This window comes from Mizuhopecten yessoensis, unplaced genomic scaffold (genome assembly GCF_002113885.1).
Source record: "Mizuhopecten yessoensis strain PY_sf001 unplaced genomic scaffold, ASM211388v2 scaffold5547, whole genome shotgun sequence".
NCBI classification, from domain to species: domain Eukaryota; kingdom Metazoa; phylum Mollusca; class Bivalvia; order Pectinida; family Pectinidae; genus Mizuhopecten; species Mizuhopecten yessoensis.
In genome coordinates this window covers 1,056,927-1,079,243 of record NW_018406103.1, presented here as the reverse complement: position 1 = coordinate 1,079,243, position 22,317 = coordinate 1,056,927, and the positions used below count along the sequence as shown (strand labels likewise).

The 22,317-nt window shown below is 36.1% G+C and overlaps 1 protein-coding gene across 1 annotated transcript; it reads right to left on the bottom strand.

Annotated features, from left to right (window-relative positions):
• Positions 1 to 1,714: 1,714 nt before the first annotated feature.
• LOC110450912 (zinc finger protein 704-like) lies at positions 1,715 to 22,200 on the bottom strand. Its single transcript, XM_021498705.1, has 7 exons — positions 21,476 to 22,200; positions 19,801 to 19,958; positions 19,091 to 19,341; positions 9,050 to 9,150; positions 8,390 to 8,567; positions 7,890 to 8,048; positions 1,715 to 7,573 (listed from the first exon to the last, which is right to left on the bottom strand). The coding sequence occupies exons 1-7, from the start codon at positions 21,988 to 21,990 to the stop codon at positions 7,364 to 7,366; spliced, it is 1,572 nt and encodes a 523-aa protein (XP_021354380.1). The 5' UTR covers positions 21,991 to 22,200; the 3' UTR covers positions 1,715 to 7,363.
• Positions 22,201 to 22,317: the final 117 nt, after the last annotated feature.

Genomic DNA, 22,317 nt, shown 5'->3' with positions numbered 1-22,317 from the left:
TAAAATATCTACATAACGGTTCAAACTTAAATTTGTGTTTTGATAAAATTTATGCGCCATTATACGAGTCCCTGTCTGTTGTAAAATTAACAAAACGGTATAAATTGAAATGCGTTTTCTCTAAATAATGTGTCCTTATACGACCCCGTCAATTAAGAAATTAATTTATTACATTTTTGCCAGTGAAATATCGGATTTTATCACCTTGATAAAACTGATATCATTCACACTGTGATAAATATCAAAAGTGATATTTTCACTGTGAAAATATCACTTTTTGGTATTGACCAATCATAACGGTATCTTCTATTCGCTGCATTCAAAGGCAACGATTTTTTGTTCAGATTCAAATGAAGCGACGGTAGAATAAGTGGTTCTTATGGTAAATGTTTGGTATACACACTTCAGTTTTTTTACATAAATAAACAATTAATAACATTTTTATAAGCAATCATACCAGAAAAAAACAACAGAAAACGTCGGAATTGCGTTGAGTATCCAATTCAAAATGCTGTGCAGCCTTGTTGTCAAGCGTGACGTCTTTAGAATATGGCGCTAATTATAACGCTTCTGATTCCCGCCCTTATTTAGTGCGTTACATTTTTCATGTTTTATGCTTTAAAAATGTAATAATTTCACTCATGTGGCTATCATTTATATATTAATATCAAAATATTAGCCACACTCGTGAAATATATTTGTTATTACCAAAGACACCATTACATATCCTCTTTATATCTTTAAGTTCACAGCCAAGAAAATGATGTCACCAGATTCATGTCACTTCGCTATATACTGTAAAAGTGGATTTTGTTGCGTGTGGAAATATTCGCGTTGTCCCTTTTTAAACTGATCGTGGTTTCAAACGTTCGCGTTAGCAATGGTTCTGATTTCTTTATATTCTATATCATCCTTAAATAAATGGATATTTTCGCGCCAATTTACTCGACGCGAAAAACGCGATTATTTCCACACCGCGAAGATTTCCACTTTTCCAGTATATGATTCGTGAATTATAAACGGTTGTCACAATGTAAGTCAATATTTTAAAACCAAACTCATAATGTAGGTATTATAATGTTTTATTTATATCTTGGATGGTATATACAGTGAAGTTTGTATATATATTTACAAAACATGACCAAAACAAGTATTACTTATTAACTACACTGTAAGTCTATGGGATCCTAAAATAACAATAAAAGGGTTGTACATTAAAATTTAGATGTAAAAAGAAAAGACATTAAAATTTAACAAAGAGTCACCTTGAGTCTATAAATATGTATACAGATTTATTGCAGTTATACACATATCATTTTTTGCTAAAAATAGAAGGACCAAAAATACCAGTACTAATTATAGACAGACCTTGTTTATCTGGACTTCATAATTAACGGATCTTGCTTACACGAAGACTGAATTATCCGTTTTAACGAAAGATAAGTGTCACTTAAAAACCGATTCAGGCGTCTGGTAACTCGCTTATCTCGAAAAATCGGACATTTTTTGCGATCCTGTCGACTTCGAGATAACGAAGTTCAACTTATTCGCTCCAGTCATTAGTGTTCTAGTATCGGAGTACGGATTAAGTGGGGTGCGTTCGAGACGTATGTTAGGAACAGGTTAACTGGAAAAGAGCGTTTCGAACACGCCGGCACAGTAAGTTAAAAACCAAGGTAAGGTAGTTTAGATAAAATTGGTCGTGTATTTTATGTGAAAAAAAGTACTTCGTAATTTTGAAGAAGAAAACACAAAACACTCAGGTTTACGGTCATAGTGGATTTTCCCATAATAACAGAATTCAGTCATTTTCTTTGACTTTCGTCTTTTTAGGCTAGATAAGCGGCCTTGGTACCTCTATACTAACCTAGGCTTTGAATACTAATCATGCCTAGCAGAAGGTTAAAAAAAACTTAGTCAAAGTTTCGGATTTAATTAATGAATGACATTTTTAATTAACTAAGATTAATGACATTCATCGATTCGTTAATACATATTATTCGTTATTTAAATTTTTGAATTGACTTATACGTATATTGTTCAACTGGGTCTGCTGTATAAATAGTAAAAATACAGTCGAACGTCGTTATCTCGAGGTCGACGGGGTCGTGGAAAAAGTTCGAGTTATCCGAGTTGTGTGGGTTCATATATTTGGTATGAAATTTGCTGTTTGGACATAGCACTAGCAGTCGTTGGTTTCTATTAATAGCCAATGCTCATAATCAATCGATGAGGTATAAATTCAAATATTAATCGTCAGGTAATTTCGCTTGTTCTTTTTTTTTAATGAAAGTATGACTCAAACAACGAATAAGTGTCCCAGTTTCAGGACTCGTTACCCACAGCATGACTCAAAAAGGTTGGAGGGATTTGTCTTATATAAATGAATGTGATTCCAGACTGACTGATTAAAATTCACAATAATACTGTATCATTTCAAAATGAAACTGTTGAAACTCATATTGTGTAATCAAAAACATAAATTATAACAAATCATAAACAGTCATTCACTCATATACTGAATTTTCCCGATTGTCCTTAAAACAACCTATAATTGGGAATTTCAATTCTATAAAAGAGCAACAAATCACACACATACACACCTAGGAATACCAACACACACACATAAACCAGAACATATTTTCTTGTTTACGGAAAGTGCCGACGATTCCCGGGGTTAGTATTCGCGAGAAATTGTGTATTTGAACTCTTTGTCGACTCACAACCGAATATAAACGAAACTGTTAATCTCATGAACAAAATTAAAAAAATAAAAATCATCTAGGATTTTCGGTAAAGCTGTTGTAATTTTTTAAAACAACAACCTCACTTTGATGCCTGTCCGGAACTCATATACCGAAGATACTAATATATGAAAATAATAATTCAGATATATATTTACTGACCGAATCCCTTTGCTATGCATATGCTAGATTATTCTTTTTATTGTGGGTATTTTTTTAAGCTGAAGATTTCCCTTGAAAACACGAAAAACTATTCATTCTATCTTTATTTGTTCGAAAATAGAAAGTGTTTTCCATTCCATTTCCATCGTTTTAAATAATACGAAATCTGGGGTGCTTTTCCTTGACCGGAAAATGCCGGAAAATGCCGGAAAAGTATATCATCTATGAAACAAACCTAAAAACAAAAATTAAAAAAAATCTAGAGTCCTCAATCAATTTAGGATAAAACTATATAAATCTACGCATGCGCATACGAAATCTTAACTGGCCCGATGTATCCCATACATCACGTGACATTAACAAAAACACAATCTATCAAAATAGTCATACCATACAAGAACATGAATATAAATATCTATCTTACACATAATTATGTCATCTTAAAATAGGGGACGCAGAGGATGTGTATGACATCCAGATTGATTAAATAAATTTAATAATCATCGAAAACTTTCATTTTAGTCAAAAAAATTCAAATCTCTATATAATAGTTATTTGGATCGTTATAAAATCAAAAACAAAAACTTGACATATCTGAATTGTATAGATCAACTGACAGTTTTTTTCTCAAATAATTTTAAGAGGAAGAAACCTTTCTGTGAAAGGCGTCCAGGACATTTTGTGGATAAATTCCGGTAACGTATTATTCAAATACTAATCGCTATCTTAAGTTTTCGACAAAATATTTGTATACCTTTTACAATCACACAGTTTGTTATCGGGATTAGTTGCAGAGTTCGCTCAGCCTTGTGATCACAATGCGATCACCGAGTGCGATTTTGATAGTTTTATTCATTGATTATAGCGCTACTTGAGTACATTTTAACAGTAGAAATCATATCTAAGATGGAGTATGGTTTCAAAGCACCACACCTGGTATTGTATCTGGGTTTAAGTTTGTTAGATGTTTCGGTGAAAATAGCAGTGAGTTGGTGTTAATCTAGCAACGATTTTGTATTTGTGGGTAATATATATCCATGTTTTACTTAAGCATTTCCCCTTGATTGGTCAATGCAGTTCGTTATGACTTTTTGGTTGACCAATGAAACTCCATTGTTTCAAATACAAATTAAAATATGCATTCTATCTCTGTATTATTTTGCTGAGATCATCAAAAACACCGGGAACTATTTCATATTATTACTCAGGTGACACAGTTCACGTGTCAATAGATAACTCTATAAATCATTCTGGTTTAATTTGAAAGTCATACACTCATCATGTATACTGCAAAAGTATATACACATGTTAATACCAAACAAACGCAAAACATCGCTGACAATCAGGGTTTTTACAAATTATAATTATTATTCATTCGCTCTCAAAGATTTTGATTATAAATTCAAACAAAATTACCAAGACATTGGAAAAAACAGAATAGGAATTTGGGCGCCATATAAAGACGGCAAAATACGATTATGTAATAGAAATGTAGTCGAATCACTTAATTACCAAAAGTGGTGCGATTGGTAGTCGAATACGCGAAGGGAGGCAACTCTTTTAAGATCCTTGGTAATCTTCCGCACAACAAAAACGTTCGGTAACATGTATTTTCTTGTTATCATTACATAGAAAAATAATCATGAATATTCAAATACATTGTGGCTTTATGATGGCTACATGAACTCTATAATTCAAAAAAAGGTACCCAGGGGTATCTTAGGTAAAATTAATTCAAACATTGAAAATTATAGTTTCGCAAATACAAACAAAGGGCTCAACGCACCGATAAACAATTATTCATACGACTTTTAATCCACATCAGCGTGTCAGGCCCCTGTGTACATAAAGATATGAATATCAATACAACGATAAAGCACTAAATAGGTTCTACAATCTCAATCCTGAACCGTCGGCACTTTCCGTACACCAGAAAATACGTTTACGGAAAGTGCCGACGGTTCCCGACTGGTACAATCTTATACTAATAAAAGACATAAAAATATATAATTTTTAAAACAGTATAGGTCAATATATCCGGATAACTAAACAACTTATCCCAAACCCTCCACCAGAATAATAAGAACAAGTGAACAAGAAATGGGCCTGGGTGAAAATATATCTAAACGTTTAAATACAGCAGCTGAAACACATCAATGCCCAGCATCAGGGAACGAAATTTGTATACAGTGATTTTTTTATTAAAATTTTGAAATTAAATAAGCAATCAATATCTATAATTTTGAGTTTTCTTTGAATTCAAGTATAATGGCAACTCAATAAGAGTAAAAAAGGTAAACAACTTTAATCAGATCGAAAGAAAAAATGTGATTCATGTATAAGTCTAATATTTAAAGATACGTCACATTTTATCTATAAAATGATGTCAGAAAACGTGAAAAAAAAGTGATTAAATGATTGCTTTCCTCATGAAATTTTTATCACAAAAAATTGTTTAACTAAATTATTGCATTATGTATGATGAAAAAATTTCTAAGTTACATCAATGATCAAAAGTTGTCTAAATTACATCATCAGCAGAGCAATAACTTCGAGTGTCTCTAATTCAAACATTTCTGTGATTCAGATAAAACCTTTTTGTGATTCATAGTGATGAATGCAAAACTGGCAAATATACTAGGGCAAAGCTGATATTTAACATTCATACTGGATTGATACAGTTAAATTACATTTCCATCTTTTTTTCCCTTTCTGGTTAATTTCAAATATATAAACTTAACAAATTTAATTATAAACAACAAAACAGAATGATTGCACTTGATAATGGATAGTGACTTCCATGAACATAAAAAGTTAAGAACGTATGCTACATGGCCATGAGCATGTACCTCCTAATTAAAAAGAGTTCAAGAATCACAAAACCGTATTTCTGACAGGGATGTGGGGCAAAACATTATCTACAACATATGAATGCAATTCATTTTGAATATACTATATTTATATATATAACGATACACATCAACTTTCATACTCAAAAAGTATTTTAAAACATGATCACAATACCAGAGTGGCAACAATAGCATTCAACAACATGTATGAAAGACAAAGAGATAGTTGCTCTCCCTTCATAATCAAGAATAGACTAGTCTGCTATTCAAGAGTCTATACAGTATGGGCGAGACTACTTCCTAAAAGAGGGGTAATAGGCAAACTAATGTTGTTTCCCCTCAATATCACATTGCATACAACTAGCATGATAAAGTGTGCATTTATTTTTAAGAAATTATGACAATTCAATAGCTTTGATAAAAAGTAAATCAGTATTTGAATATTGACACAATAACAAGAATATTTGGTGATTCACATAACAGAGATCATTACTGTGAGTATTTTGTTTTTTCACAAATTATTGGTTATTTTGCAATTTTAACAAAAATCCACTTCTTAACATAATGACATCAGTAGAAAATTGTACCCTTTTTTCATAGATTCTTAAATCTTTTTCATCTGTACAAATTCCACATTGCCAGGAATGGATAAAATGTAATTCATTGTCTTGTCCCTGGTCATAGCTTCTAAACAGACGTTCACAAAATCGGTTTCATCCAGACTTAATGATCACGTAAGCTTGTCAGAAAGTATTTTTCTGTGAAATTAATTAAACGCCTATCTTTTTGATATGAAATTAAACCTACGTTGATGCACACGGTGGCATCGATATAGGCTTGAGATAAAGGTTGTTCTTCTTTTTTCTTTTAACTTTGAATTCTTAAACAAATTTTAATTTATATTGAAAATTGAATTATTCAGTTGAAACACATGCACGTTATTTCTCGACATATCTGGAATACTTGACAAAACATTGACAACGGATTCTCAAAATTTAACCTTGTATTAAATTAAATTCAAGTAAATAGATGTGGTTGTAACATGCAACATAAACTATACAAAATGTCACCCTTGATGTTGTATAACCATTTTTGCAAAGCATGACTTTTTTGATGGACATAAATGTGTGATTATCATAAAAAATAGACATCCGGGGTTTTGACCGGTTACCCGGATGTTCTTGGTACATCCGGGTAGTGTGAACTCTGTGAAATGGAGATGGAGAATATACAGATGGTTTCGTACTATAACCAGTGCATAGCTATGGTTATTTTTATTCCCTGAAATGGTAGTCAATTAATTGTGCGCTAGGTTTTTCACAAATTATGTGCAAAATTAACCAATGACCAGAAAAACAAGGTATTTATGACTGACCAATCAAATTTGAGCTTTCTTATGAAAGACATATCTAAATATATCATAACATTTTTTTTATTAAAACGTTTATTTGGTTGGTCAACCTTAGAATGTGGAATGAATTCAGTCTAATCACTGATTCCTTGTCGTTTGTGTCCTCTGTGGGGAGACAATCAAATCGGACCTTCCATTTGAAAGATATCAAAACGTTTCTGATTGGTCGATTTTGTTCCTGGAATGGAAGTAGCACTTCAGTCCGAAAATCGGGAGCAGGCTTTCTTCCATTTACACTGAGTGCACCACATGTCCCTGTTTTCCATCCCATAAACCTTTCGGCACTTCCGGACTTCACTTCGAGGCTTCTTATGAGAGGAGAAAAGGTGAGATTTCGGAGACTGAGCCTGATGCTGTTGCAGCCGTTCCTGTGGAGATGGTTTGGACGAACGGACAGAAGGTGACATCTGGAAAGGACACGACAGAAAAAATAATTCATATACATGTACTTAAATGAACTGTATTGAATAATTATAGAGCTATATGTGTACTACGTCATCCTATTTTGCGCATGTGTCAGCATATACAAATAAATATATGTGCACTGCGTCATCATTGTATGTTTGTGTGTCAGCTGTACCGCGACATAGTTTTGAGTTTATTTACCAGTATATATATATATATATGTGTATTCCAAAACAGACTACTGTGTCTTCCAACCTACGGCCAATAAAGGTAAATGAAGTAATTAGAGGTCAAACTAAGGTCAATAGAATCGCTTACCGACAATCCAGGCGAGGATGAGGTATTGTTATTTTGCCATGACAACGATCTTTTGATCTGTGGCATTGTTATGGGAAGAGATCCGGATGACGTCAGCGGTTGGAATCCTCCAGAAGGCACTGACGAGGCGAACATGTTGCCAACATTTTGTCTGTGTTCCTTAAATATAAAAGAATGAAGAATTCAAAATCGTGTAAATTGGTGTCCCATAAAAAATTGAAATGATGACGTCATACAATCTCGTATAACAACTTCAAGCGGTACTTTTTAAGTCTAATTGAATATGAAGATCTTTTGACTTTACCAATCATGCTATTTTCAGATCTTATTTTCGAAATACCCAAATAAATAACAACACTAGAATTTTAAAACCGTGTATAATATGATCTTTCTCCTCTAGACAAAAATGAAAAGTCAATGAATTTTCAAATATAATTAATATTGTTCTAAAACAAATCTGTATAACACGTGAAAGTTAAATCACGACAATCTAGACTGACCTTTTTCTGGTAGTCGTGATCTGGAATAGGTCTGCCGAAATCAAATCCGGTTGGTTCCGGCGGTGATGACGTACACATATCAGAGAATTTCTCAGTCACGTGATCCATCGTGACCTCGATCTCGGTGTAGTAAAATTCTTCCTCGTGATCAAGAAAGTTGCTGTCGCTTTCTGAAAGTCTGAAAACAGAAAAAGAGCCCATCAGATACTGTTGATTCCATTGACGTTTGTCACGTAACAGCACTGGTAAACATGATAATACGATCTTGTTCCCAAAAATCCCCATTTGTTTTACCATTTGGGTAAATAGATTGTCAAGGATGGCTGTCCCATTTCTCTGTGGTCTTTTGTATGTACAGTAGTACTGGTACATTCTATATTATTTTGAAGTCCATGCCCCAAGATCCTGAAAAAATCTTAGACATTCTTTTTTGCTTAGCCAATCACGTATGACGTCACTTTTAACGACGTTATATGTGATTGGTTCAGGCTCGAATCCCGGTTTAAGTTTAAAAAAAATAATACAATCTTGCGTCCCGTGAGTGATAAACATTTGAGACCAAGTTTTTTAATGTTTTACTACTTATTCTTTGAGTAACAATATTTTATCTCTTTCATTCCGTACAGTAGTTCCATCCGGGTCCCTTTAATTGATACATACCCAAGATGTGCCGTGCGTACGTGGGCCTCGATACTGGACACTGTGTTGTGAATTTTGTTGCATTTCTTCCACGTACATTTGAACACCGTTTTCTTGTGACCCTACAAAAATAAAATTGCTCTTTATTAAACACAAAATTGATAAAATTCATTTCCAGCTAAGCTACCAGTGGACTGCTTCTGGGTAATCTGATTTTATTTTTACCAAAATAATAGGTCCGGCAAGGTTTCCTTCTATGTACACACCAATTTTTTCATATAATTTTCTTGGAACTTATAACAACGGGTTTAAGATCGAGATCGTATGCACGCCTTGCTTACATAACAGTGTGTTTTGCTAAAGGACAAACATTATTATTATAATAATGATACCGAATATTTATTAGAAACTATATATAAACTTAAGGAAATCACTCATCGGCAAACACTAGCACAATCAAGAGTGTGGAAGATGCATTGCTTAAGCGCTAATCACGTGATTCCCATTATGTGCGCGTGCTGAAGATTGTATAATGACGGTGTCCGGTTTGTTATGTGTCCGTTTTCTATTTTCCTATTATAAAATGCATAATTATCATGAACTTCCATAGAAAGCATAATACCAACTCATATCTTATAATGTTCTATATTTATAGTTAAAATTAAGCGCACCTTGAAAAATAAATAATGTTTTAGGCAGGTTAATGTTTAACTGAAGGGTTTAAAACTAGTTACCATCAATTACTATATAATAATACGACACTAGTTCCAAGCCCTCGGCGCAGTGAGCTAAATTACCCGGATGACGTCCTCACTAATGTTGTTCGGGCTACCATGCCTTGCCGGCTTTATTACCAGTATAATGACCACAGATGAGGGGGTCGAACCACGATGCTGACCGCGTGGTCAGTGACCATTCAGGCCATTACGGTCAGTTTATATTTATTACATGAACACATTAGTACAATTGACATCAGCAATATCATTGTGACACGTCCGAATCCTCCCAGCTAAACAATCCGAAGTGTTCAGGACGAGAACGAAGTTTGACCAGTCGACTGATCATGTTTCCGATTACCAATACGAAGCACAGGGACATGAGAATTTATTATCGATTTTAGTAGTTATGTTTATACCTAATATGACGTGTTCCTGGTAATATAAGACGTCTTAGGGGTTAATATCAACTTTCGGTAAAAACACTTCCACCAATGATGGCATAAACGAGTAACAGGGCTGGTATGTTTTTTTTACAAAATGTTGGTCTAAACACATAAACGTAAAATAAATACACAGAACTCCTAGGTGTATGTCCAATTTTAGCTTAACTGTTACAATTTCGTATGTCCCTGTGTTACGAACAACTACATTAAGTTGATAATAAATGCTGATGTTTGCAAATGTTTTACGTCTGGACAGTGTAATACAGTACTGGCTTTGTGCAGCTTTATTTTGAAGGATAAATGTAGCTCGTCCAAGTCCGACTCAAGTTTTCAAGCGAACGCGATAGAAAAATGCTATAAAAACATCTGTTTTTATTACAGCTTTGCCAGTGAAATATGGGATTCTATCAACTTGATAAAACTGATATATTTCACACTGTTACAAATAACAAAAGTGATATCACTTTTTGGTATTGACCAATCATAACGCTATCTTCTATTTGCTGCATTCAAAGGCAACGATATCTTGTCACAGATTCACATGAAGCGACGGTAAAATAAGTGGTTGTTATGGTAAATGTTTGGTACACACACATAAGTGTTTACATAAATATACAATTAATTACATTTGTATAAACAATCCTTCCAGAAAATAGAAGAAAACGTCGGAATCGCGTTGAGTATCCCATTCAAAATGGGGCACAGCCTTTAAAATATGTAATAAATAGAAAAATTAGTGATGTCTTCAATAATAACAAAAATATTAGCCACACTCGTGAAATATATTTGTTTTTACTGAAGACACCATTAAATATCCTCTATATATTTTTCTGTAATTTGTGTGTACGAGTCCACCATTCTATTAGTGAATAACTGTAGGCAGTTTCCTACATTATAACAAGATGACTGGATACGTGTATATAATCCTGCATTGTTAATACACAGTCAGCACATCACATAATGATATCGTTATATAAGCTAGCTACTATATGCACCTTGACGACTCACAGCTGTGTGGTGACGCCACAGAGTGTATTAATATTATTCATTTCCGGTTAAGTCGATGCACTCATAACGTTAACATTGATTGACAAATGAGCTCCGGGCCGTTTCGGTGTATACTAAATGAACTACGTGTGCCATTTAACTTATAAACATGAATTTCGTGACTATTACCCCGGAGATAAGTCATGTGTCAGTGACGTTTAGTTTAAATGAAAGTATGCCGTACGTAGTCAAAGAACTTACTAATTCTTTACATAAGTTGGACAACTTGTGCCCGATCCCTTTTGTATATTAGATGCAAATAAAAATATGTTTAAATCAAACTAATTCTTTACATTGTGTATCAACATTTTTCAAGAGAACATCTTAAACACTGCACGTGCAAGTAGCCACTAAATTTCTTATCTAACATCTGGCAACCACGCAACATTCTTTTCGTGAGAGTTTCGTTGACTTTTGGTTTAACTTCATATTTTGATAAAATTCCGACCCGAGTATTTGAAGCTATGGCGTAACTGATGTCCGTCCGGTCCCGTCCCATTGTCATGACTCAACAGACTTCATTCTTTCACAGATTTTAGAAACATACATTTTTTTTGTTATTGGACTAGGTGCTTTTAATTTCCCGATGTTTCCGTTTATTGTAAATAATGATAATTCCCCGATGTTTCCGTTTATTGTAACTAATGATAATTCCCCGATGTTTCCGTTTATTGTAACTATTGATAAATTCTCGGCTTGACCGTTATCATATACATGTATATGTAACAGCAGAAAGAGAAAATGTAACGGCCAGACCGGGGGTTCGAACCCGGAACCCTCCGAGCTCTAGACAAACGCTCTACCAACTGAGCTATCTGGTCGCCGACGATCGACCCAGTCTAGCTCGGCTACATATATATATATAAAGGCATATGCAACCGAAAATCACAACGTGCAGGGCTATATCTCTGATGTATTAGTGAATACCGCCAGCACTATCTGTATACTATAAGTGTGAACGCATTCGGCACTTTGCCAGATGGGTCAAGAAACAAACGCTTTAACTGGCACCAATGATTACAAAAAGTAATATGGTTTTCATCATGCGCATGTCACGAGATGTTTTTTTTATGTATTTGTGTATTGCCGTGGGTGCTTAAACCTGTCAAGTACACACCAGTCAGTCACTTGTGTGCACAGTAGTTTCGCTACATTCCAGCAGGGCAGCGCTGCACGGCATTGCCGCTATACAATCGCCAAACTACGAGTGTTGGAGAAACTTAATGGAAATCTAAACGGAAAGCAAAAATTGTTCTTATGTTCAGGCATATTCCAGTGGGGCAGACGATCAGACAGGGGAATCAGAAATGCATCAATAGCTAGATTTCAAAGAAAAATCACAATGAATGACACTGATTAGTTAAAGTTTGTAAGAAATATATATATAGATATTTCGTGTTTGTAACGATTGTAATGACTGGAGTGAGAGTGCATGGAAATACCATACCGAAGGCATATGACATACAGTATTCCATCCGGTTACATTATACTCACAGACAACGGGTAACTAGTTGTTGCAATAACCTTAAATGCTGATCGTTAAGCAGGGAATAACATCTACTATTTTTAAGGACTTTGGTATATCCCGGCATGGGGACAGAACTCAATGCCTCCTCACTTAGGCGAAAACGTTCAACACTGAGGCCAAAAGTGAGGTTTTAAAAGGAAGGCACTATAGGAAACAAAGGGGCAGAGAGAATGTCCCGTTAGTGTCGCGAAATAGAGAGCACAAAATAAGCAAATCCCCTATTCCGCAGGGAATTCACACATTAGTTGCCTTTTGCAACAGAATAGGGTAACAGCAGGTTTATTTTCCACCCAATTCCCGGCCTCTAGTGTGTCAACATTTTTTTACAATAAGATTGTCTACTTAAAGTTAATGCGTCCGTGGACTTTGACAAAATGGCTCTTTGGTCTTATTCACGTGAAGAGTCGTGAGATGCTTGTTCAGCTATCTACGTTGCCTTTTAAGTGCCTTAACACAGCTCTGCCTTGGATAGCGAGTGTGTCTCTGTCCGAGTTTCGAGTTCAATGACCCTGAAGCCCGACCTGGAGGGTTTAAAAATCTAGGTCAGTGTGTGAATGCCAAGCACTACACACAACTACAATGTATCGCGTGGAACAGTAGGCGTAACGTAAATGATAGACGCATTATATGGCATTTCTGTTGTCTTGATGGCCGTATTATAAGGTTGTTTTATTTGTGTTTCATAAGCGTGTGTAATTCGCTGGATCACTATAAGCAAATGATTGGAGAAAGATAAAGCCTGCTCTGTATCCCACTATGTATAATCGGTTTTACGTAGTAGGGGCGACTAATGAGACACCCCCATCCCACCAATGCAGAACGATTTTGGCATTTGTCTGCGGCCAAGAAGACATTGAACAAACCAGCATGTTCTGTTGACTCAATTATGCCCCTTATTCTCCCAGTCCTTCTTACTTTGGTTTAGGCTGTGTCTTCATCGGATCCCTTTGGGGTTACATAGCTGTTAAAACCCATGGCAAACAATAATTGTGTCACGCTCTCGCTATGTGAGAGTTATACGCAGTAAGGCTGTTATCCGCCGTGCACATGACTTCACATGAGCGACGTTTTATTTCCCCTTTACTTTACGAACCACGTGTTTGTGCTATTGACAACGGTATCGCTTTACATTAACATCTTATATGTAATTCACAATTAAGGTGTGTTAATGTAGTCAAAAATAACTTGTACTGACACCCATTTACCCTACTTCCTCATAAGTTGGAGTCTAATCACGTCTGGGTCGATCGTTTGTGATATTAACTCGGTGTTACTATTCACTTCATGACGTCATTCCGATAATGCAACATTTTCCTCCGTAGGTTTTTTTCATGCGTTCCATCTGGCTTAATTATTAACTTTTATTTCGGTAAATATGTGGTATCGGTTACTTTCTCAGGTTCATAAAACCAAATATTCACCTCAACAAAAGTTCATCATTGATATAATTATTTAGGCTCTATTGACAAACCTCCTGTGCGACGCAGTTTATTTATCGGGGATACACGTGCATACTTATACGGTCTCTTCATACATATGTATCTATTTACATGCACATGTACGTACGTATAACATACTGGCCATACACTTATGGACACAAACAAACATGTACGTTAATGTGTCTTGATGTTGTTCATACCAACGTGAATACCGTGCAGGGGGCTCTGGTCACTAGGTAACGGCCGAAGTGTCGGCTAGTAACTAATTATATTGGCGGCGGTCACCACACATCATTTTACTATTCATTTAACATATTTCATTATCTATTACGTCACAGCACACTGTCGTGTGAATGTCCTTAGTGTACTTTACCCAGAGATCTCCATAAGTTACGTACCTCTGCTTTAACGCGACCTACTAGAGATTATGGTCGGCAATTCGCGTTACACAATAACGTCTGCCAACTCAGCACTTTCATTTGTGTCCACTTCATTCTTATTAAAACGGTTGCCATAAAATGATACGTTCCCTTGTAAATGTTTAAGTTTTTAAAACTTGTAAAAGCATTTTCTATATGTAGCGACATTGATCACTATGAATACGTCTGTGTAGCTGTCTGGTTTCATGTCTCAACATGGAAATAATTTTCCGCAGGGTTAGATCTTTTTGCGTCCAGGGTTTTCCGGTAGCCTATGGCAATGGTGAGGAGATATTTTGCCGATCCAGGCTGCTCAGGTTTTATGAACTTTAATGAAGTTAAACTCCGGCCATGGGATCTAGCTCACGGGACAGTTAAACGAATACTTCCCCCTTTTTTTTTTTTACTATATAGGGAATTAATTGATTCAAAGAAATTTAATAATTTTTTTTTGGACGATTAATCAACATGACTAATTGTGTCCTAGAGTTTTACCGGCGATGAAATCTTACACAATCAGGCCTCAAAAATGTTGGTCATTATATAATATACATACTTACAAAGAATTTATATCAAGGGCTTATAAAGCCATATAGTGTGGTATACGTCTCTGTTTATTTAAGCAAGTAAAAAGAATGTACGTTTAAGCCTTATTTGACCACTGGCTAGTGACTACTTGACCGGACCAAAGACACGTAACACGATGTTATATATAATATATATACTCTCCATTGGCGACGTAACGTGACATGAAGTGTCCGGAGAGATCAATCACCCCGCTGACCAATAGCTGACCCCGTGTAGATTAAAAGAACACATACGCAAACTAACAGACAGGTACCCCTAGACAGGTTTAACCGTAATAAGATCGGAAGTTTGTGATAAAACGTTATTTTATCGATAACGTTGCCAAAACAATCGGATAAAGGTGTTATCCTACAAAGATTATTTTATGCAAAAACTTAATTATGTTGGATGAACTTTTTACTATTATTGAAGGATATTAGACGAAAATGTTTTAAGAAAAAAGTGGGAAAAAAATAAATACAAACGTCACGTGCCCGCTTTCACGGGAATGGAGCAAAAACGCAACGCATTACCAAAGTCACTAACCGTGAATAATATAGGTCACAGTGACCTATTTTGAGTGAAGTGAAAAATATCCAAAGCATGATGAGTATGATCGGTTTTTATTATTAGAGTATAATATAGCCTAAACGCTTTTCTCTAAGCAATGCTTGTGACATATAATAGGTCGCAGTGACCTACATTTATATTTAGCTATAGTATTTCTCCTGATGTATCCACATTTTGTGGTTTGATAAATGCTGGACTTCCCGGCAGTGTATTAGCAGTGGAACTAAACGTAAACTAAATCCAAAATCAGTGATGCGGAAAATATGAGCAACAGTGAATTCTATTTGCTATAAATAGGCCTCTTTGACCTATATGTTATAGTATATAGTATTCTAATGAAGTCTTCACGTTATGACTTTTGATAAATCTGACATCGGAGCAAAATGCAAATTATATCAAATTCAGTGATGCGGAAACTATATAGGTAACAGTTGATGTTTTGCAGTTATCCGTTCACGCCTCAAGATGTATGTACATACATATAAACGTTTGATGAATATTGAACATTCAGTTTTCAGACCTCTCAAACGTCAGTGATGCGAAAAAAATATAGGCCATAGTGTATTTGATATAATGCTGTAAAAACCCGCAAGATATATCTACATGGGAAAATTAAAGAATGTCGCACTCTCATAAGAGAGCTATACGCAAAGCCTAACAAATATATGTCGGGGGAGCAGACGGACAGAAGTATGGAAAAGACAAACAATGAATGTCTCCTTCACTCTGCTCAAGGAACCTTCATAAAACGAGATTTCGTACGATAAGTAATCCAAAGTGGTAGGGCCCGAGGTCGCCAAGTGGTTTTAAAACTAAAAAGACATCTGACATTCTGCTACCACCAGCCCTACACCACTGGGTCGCAGGTTCGAGGCCTACGTGGGGCAGTCGCCTGGTACTGGCTGTAGGTCGGTGGGTTTTTTTTCTCCGGGAACACCGGCTTTCCTCCACCACCAAAACCTGGCACGTCCTTACGTAAAATACAAACAAACCAAACCAAACCAAAGTTTGTTTCACAATTATAACTATTACTGTTATCCATATGTTGTAAAGCGCTTTAAAGTAATTTTACAAATGATATAGGGCGCTATATAAATGTTGTATATCATTATTTATTATTAAACAAAAATGGAAGCTTGAAATTATAAGCTGCCATCTATACCTTGCCCTCGGCACATGACACAATATAACAGCATGTCAAATGCTGTTTTCCCATAAACTGGAAGGTTTGTACTTTTGTGTTTACATCAGGATAATGTTCTGGCTGTTAACACATAATATAAAACCTCACTGCATTGCCCTCATGCTTGGCATTTTCCCCCACTATGGTAAACAACGGCAAAAATGTTGTGAACACAAAACTGCACTGAATAACACATCACTGAGGGAGGGCGCTCAATTCACGGAACAGCGTAAACAATCGGTAGCTAATACACATTCTCCAGCCTTAGCGCTATAAATAGACGTGCTCTCTGACAAGCGATCACGTGGTCTCAATGATTGATCTTTATGGGCAATGAACTTGGTTTAGGTCAATTTGCCTACGTCATCGCGATCGGCTTATTGTTGCTACAGTAGCATAAGAAAATCCTCCGCTTACGTAGATTGTACCTTTTCATACTGAATATATAATACATCAATGGATAAATGATTGATGTCTGCATGTGTGTTCGTAACTTTTTGTGTATGTAACGACTACGTTTATATCAGAGGCATAGCTTAGTATACAGACAACATAACGTCAGCATGACCTACGCTATAAATAGCTACATCAGTTAGCGATCAGCTGATGGAAGTAGGTCACGAGCACCCAAAACTGTGTATTTATCCCCGCAAGACTGACCCAGTAAAAAGATACATTAGTACGCATACACCTGTACATTATACTTTACCTGGTCGCGCGAACTCCATACAACAATTTTATACGTTAAGCCTTAAATTGACGTTTATTAGCTGCTGTACGAGTAACAAATGATAAGTCTTATTGTCACATATGTTAGGTCAAGGGTCATCGATCTGTTTATGCCATATATATATAGGGTTCAAAGTCTACAGTTCATTGTATGTTGTATCTTTGGATCTCAATCATCAAATACAATAGCCACAGGCAGTTTCTATATATGGTTCTACAATCATTTCCATTTAGATAAAAGCGAGAAACAGAAATATACGTCAGCACTATATTAAGTACGGTTGCTATTTGTGGCTTTTAACTCAGTTTACTTGTTTGGTAGGCTCCATTTTATCAAAAGTCCAGCTGTCTTAAGACGCATTTTGTCCGAAATTCCGATAGTGGAAGTCATATTTGTCCGAAATTCTAAATTTCGGATTGCATATTTTACGTAATATCGGTATTACCTGAAATCGACTTACTTCGGTTATAGTTACTCGTATTAACCTCAAGAAGCCTTAACCTATAACCTCTACTTATCTTAACTTTAGGTTACATTAATCTTAATTTAACTGATCGTTAACATTTGCATTCAAAGTTAATATATGTTTTGATTCGAAGGTAAACGTTTTTGTTTTGCTGTTGTTACTGACAAACGCGTGCAATCTGTCTTTATAATATATAAAGAGGTCACTCTTAATTTAACCGGAGTTGGGGCATTGTACAGTAGCGGAATAACCCGAGACAGGGACAGCAATTAAGAAATGTACATTGCAAGCACGTGTTTACGTACCTCATGATAATGACGGCTTATAGTTATCTATCCCGCTTCCGAGGATGTATACAAAGTTACAGGGTCTTACAATATTGCTTACCGTGCATAATACACACAGCGATAGCTAAATACACAACTTCGCTTCCGTACAGTAATATGATGACACAGCGAAATGTATATCGCAGGGACCTGGTAATTTGTTACAGCCATATGCATATGTACCTAAACTAATGTGTTTAGAGTAATTGTAAATGTTCGGAGGGGTTTAGATCAAGTTTCGGTCTAAACACCTTAGTTTAGGTCCAAATATATAAAGCTTTTACAGATTTTCAGAACCATATGATGTATATGAAAATACACAATATATTTCTCTCTCGCTAAACAAATTATACAAAATACTTAAAAAGTGCATGTATGTCTAAATGATTCTATGTATTAACTTCCGGGGTTTGTGATTTCATATTTAGAATATCGAAGTCCACATGTAGATTTTGGCTACTTTACAGCCTTGCTTAGACTTTCATATTAAATATTGATAATTTGAGCGCTGACATAAATCTACTAGTCCTGACCTAGTGGAATTTCACACACCCCTGTCCTTTTCGTCACAATAAACAGTTTCACAAAAAAAACGGGACAGATGCGGAAGAAAAGATAATCCTACCTCATATCCGTGACTTTCGATCCTCTTTCGTTTTGGTTCCAGATTTTCCACATCGTCATCTTCGTCGTCATTTTCCTCGAGCACAAGACCTTCATCTTTTGGGTAGGATCCGAAGAACCAGCTCCCGGACGCTGCCGGGGCGCTCTCACTGAGATTGCCGGAGAGGGGCGGGGAGGGGTCACTCCTTTCCGAATGGAAACCACTGCTCGCCACGCTACTGGACAAGGGGGCGGGGCTCTTATTGGTCAGATCTGGTGAATATTTACAGTATGTGTTATTTAATGTATGAAAACTTTGTCTTGTAACAAGGACAAATAAGATGAAATGTCCGAACAACCTACAACCTTGAAAGGAACCAGATTTTCAAACTTGTGAAAAATATATAGGTTTGCTAATTCGAAGGGTACAATTTGCATATACAATATATTTATCTTGTTTTTTTCAAGACTTTTTTTTCTTTCACTATACTCTGAATATCCCCTTACAAAAGTTACCATTATAATAGTATTTTTTCTTTTTTTCTTCTTTTTTTCTTAGGAACAAAGAATAAAAACCCAATGTATAGAATGACCACATCACGGGTGAAAGTCACTTTATACGGACATGATATTTCGAATATAGGACAGCGAAACATATGACGAAGTATTATTTTGAATATACCATTGTGCGTAGTAAACGTGCTATATATAGTAAGCTGACGCAACAAGCACCTGTTAGCTGTGACGACTGGAACTTGGGAGACTGCGGACTACAGGACAGACTCGTTAGAACCATCGCCGCTATCGTCTCATCCATCATCTCTACGTCATTTTCCTCTGTCTGTGTACCGTCTCTGTCTTCATCGTCGCTACTTGGTCGACGATACCGCCTGGGGGAGATAACGGAGCATGCTATTTACCCAAAGGCTTTGTCTAAATACATATGGGTGGGTCGGGGGACACTTCTCCTGAGAGGGAGGGCTAATCCCTAAGGTCAGATAGGTACATGTGTATATTATCTTACTGCATTGGTCAAGTCTTGGTCACAGCGTGGTATTTAGATCAGTGGTGGCGGTGTGTGTAGGTAGGGGGATCGGGGGTGGGGGGCATTTCTCTCCTGCCGGATTAGGTGATATATGATGAGTCTGGGGTCGGCCTGTACCGGTAGTATCTAGAGATACATTTTCAAATCGGGTCAGGTACTAAGTTCGGGGGAGGGAATTGGAGTGTGAAGACGGTTAGTATACCCTCTTCTCTCATTGCCTTGAATAGATCCACAGTATATACTGGTCCAGACCGCCATTGACAAATACCGGCCATTAATCTCAAATAACCTCGAGAGTAGGAGGGATGGAGAAGGGGAGGGACTCGAAAATCATATTTAACGGCTTTAATCAAGCTGATACAATATTAATAGTTCATTAGGTTGAATGTCAATCCGGTCCAGCATGTTACATAGTTAAACTAACTAATATATATACATATATACATATGCAAGTGTGAAGATCTGTCTAACTAATGAATTGTGTTTATATATATATATATACATGTATACCAGTTAATTGATGACATGACAAGTCCAAACATGTTCATCAAATAGCTGAATAAAGATACAGAACAATAACACAACAGATATAACACGGGATTTGTTTAACCATCACAGACTTAGATAACACATTCCGTGGTACCATATATAGAAATACAAAGCTTGAATCCTGACATTGTAATAACAATTTGAATAGATAATTACCGTCTAGTAAGCCGAGTTACACTGTACAACGTTCGGATGTGTCGAATAACTTTCTTTTTCCTTTTCCTCGAGTTATTTTTTCCGTTGTTTTCAGAATGATGGTTTGTTTGACAAAAAAGACACTTTCGGCAACCAAGATACATTGTAGTGCCAGTTGAATTGACAAGTATATGACTATTTCACTTCAATTCCCAATATAAGTAAAGTTAGATCCCGAAATTCGTAAAATGTAAAATCTGCTCAAAGGGTTTTCTATCCCTAATGTTAAATTAAAGCTTTTTTTTCTGCTGTACACACGCCGGTGTTTATATCTTAAACTGTCAATCGCTAGGGAAGGTCGGGGTCCTATTTAAGCGCCGGCCGGTATCTATTTATATAGCCGATGTAACTAACCGGCCAGTAGGTTTCACCATACACCGTAACTTATATACCATTGATTTTTACCTGGAAATGTCAGGTGTATATATGCAACACAGGTAGAAAATTTGCAGGTAAAAAACAATCAATAGCTTCAACTGCATAGGTAAGATATATATATATAACAGCTACGTAATACACGTGATAATTGAATGAAACTGTTCAATCAGAAAATTGGAATATCCAACTGGGCTATTTAAAATTATAAATTTTAGAAAAGTTTTATAAATAGTAACTTACTGTGATTTTGACGGCACATCAATGACGTGAGATACGGCCCTCTTTTTATCTCCTTGTACATTTAAATCGGCAAGTTTAGAATAATCAGTCGCCTGGTCAACGAGTCTCGCCGATTTCCTACTTTCCATCAGCCGTAGATCATCTATTTTCCGGATTAGCTCAATTCCGTCACCGCTCACTGTGGGAACAATTACAATGACCTCGTCCTGTGAGCGGTTATGTTCGGCAACAGAGCCCTGTACTTCTCGACCGTTTAACGTGAGATAGACTTTCTGTCCGTGCTTCAGTGTTAAAGACGATACATTGTTAAATCCAGGTCCCATGATATCGCTCACATTAACATCCCTCTGGTAACCGTCATCAAATCGAACTGTGTATTTTTGCTCCCTAAATAAATCCCCTTCGGCCGGGTGATTCTGAATGGTACCAGGGTAATATCGGCCATCTTGCCAAATGGCACATATTTTTGTCCCTATAATCGAGCGCTTTGCAAGTCTCCGATTCCCAAACATCATGAGTATATCACATCCAGAAAACCTAATTGTAATATTCACAAAGTTTCACATCAAAATATTCAGTAATTGTCCTGCATTAGTGTCACAAAAATCAGCTGGTCGATGTAAACATATGCCGGTATATTGCGCCGGTTTGTTATGGTGCTAGGGTGGGCGGAGTTAATTTTCCGGTATCAACAAAACCTCGTGATTACTATCATTGCATTCATTGGCTCGTAGAGACACACCTCCGTGTTTTCATTTGCCGAAGGAGTTTAACACCAAGGTCACGGTCGAAGATATATTTGACAATTTATGAAATTCATACAAACAGAATACTTTTTAATA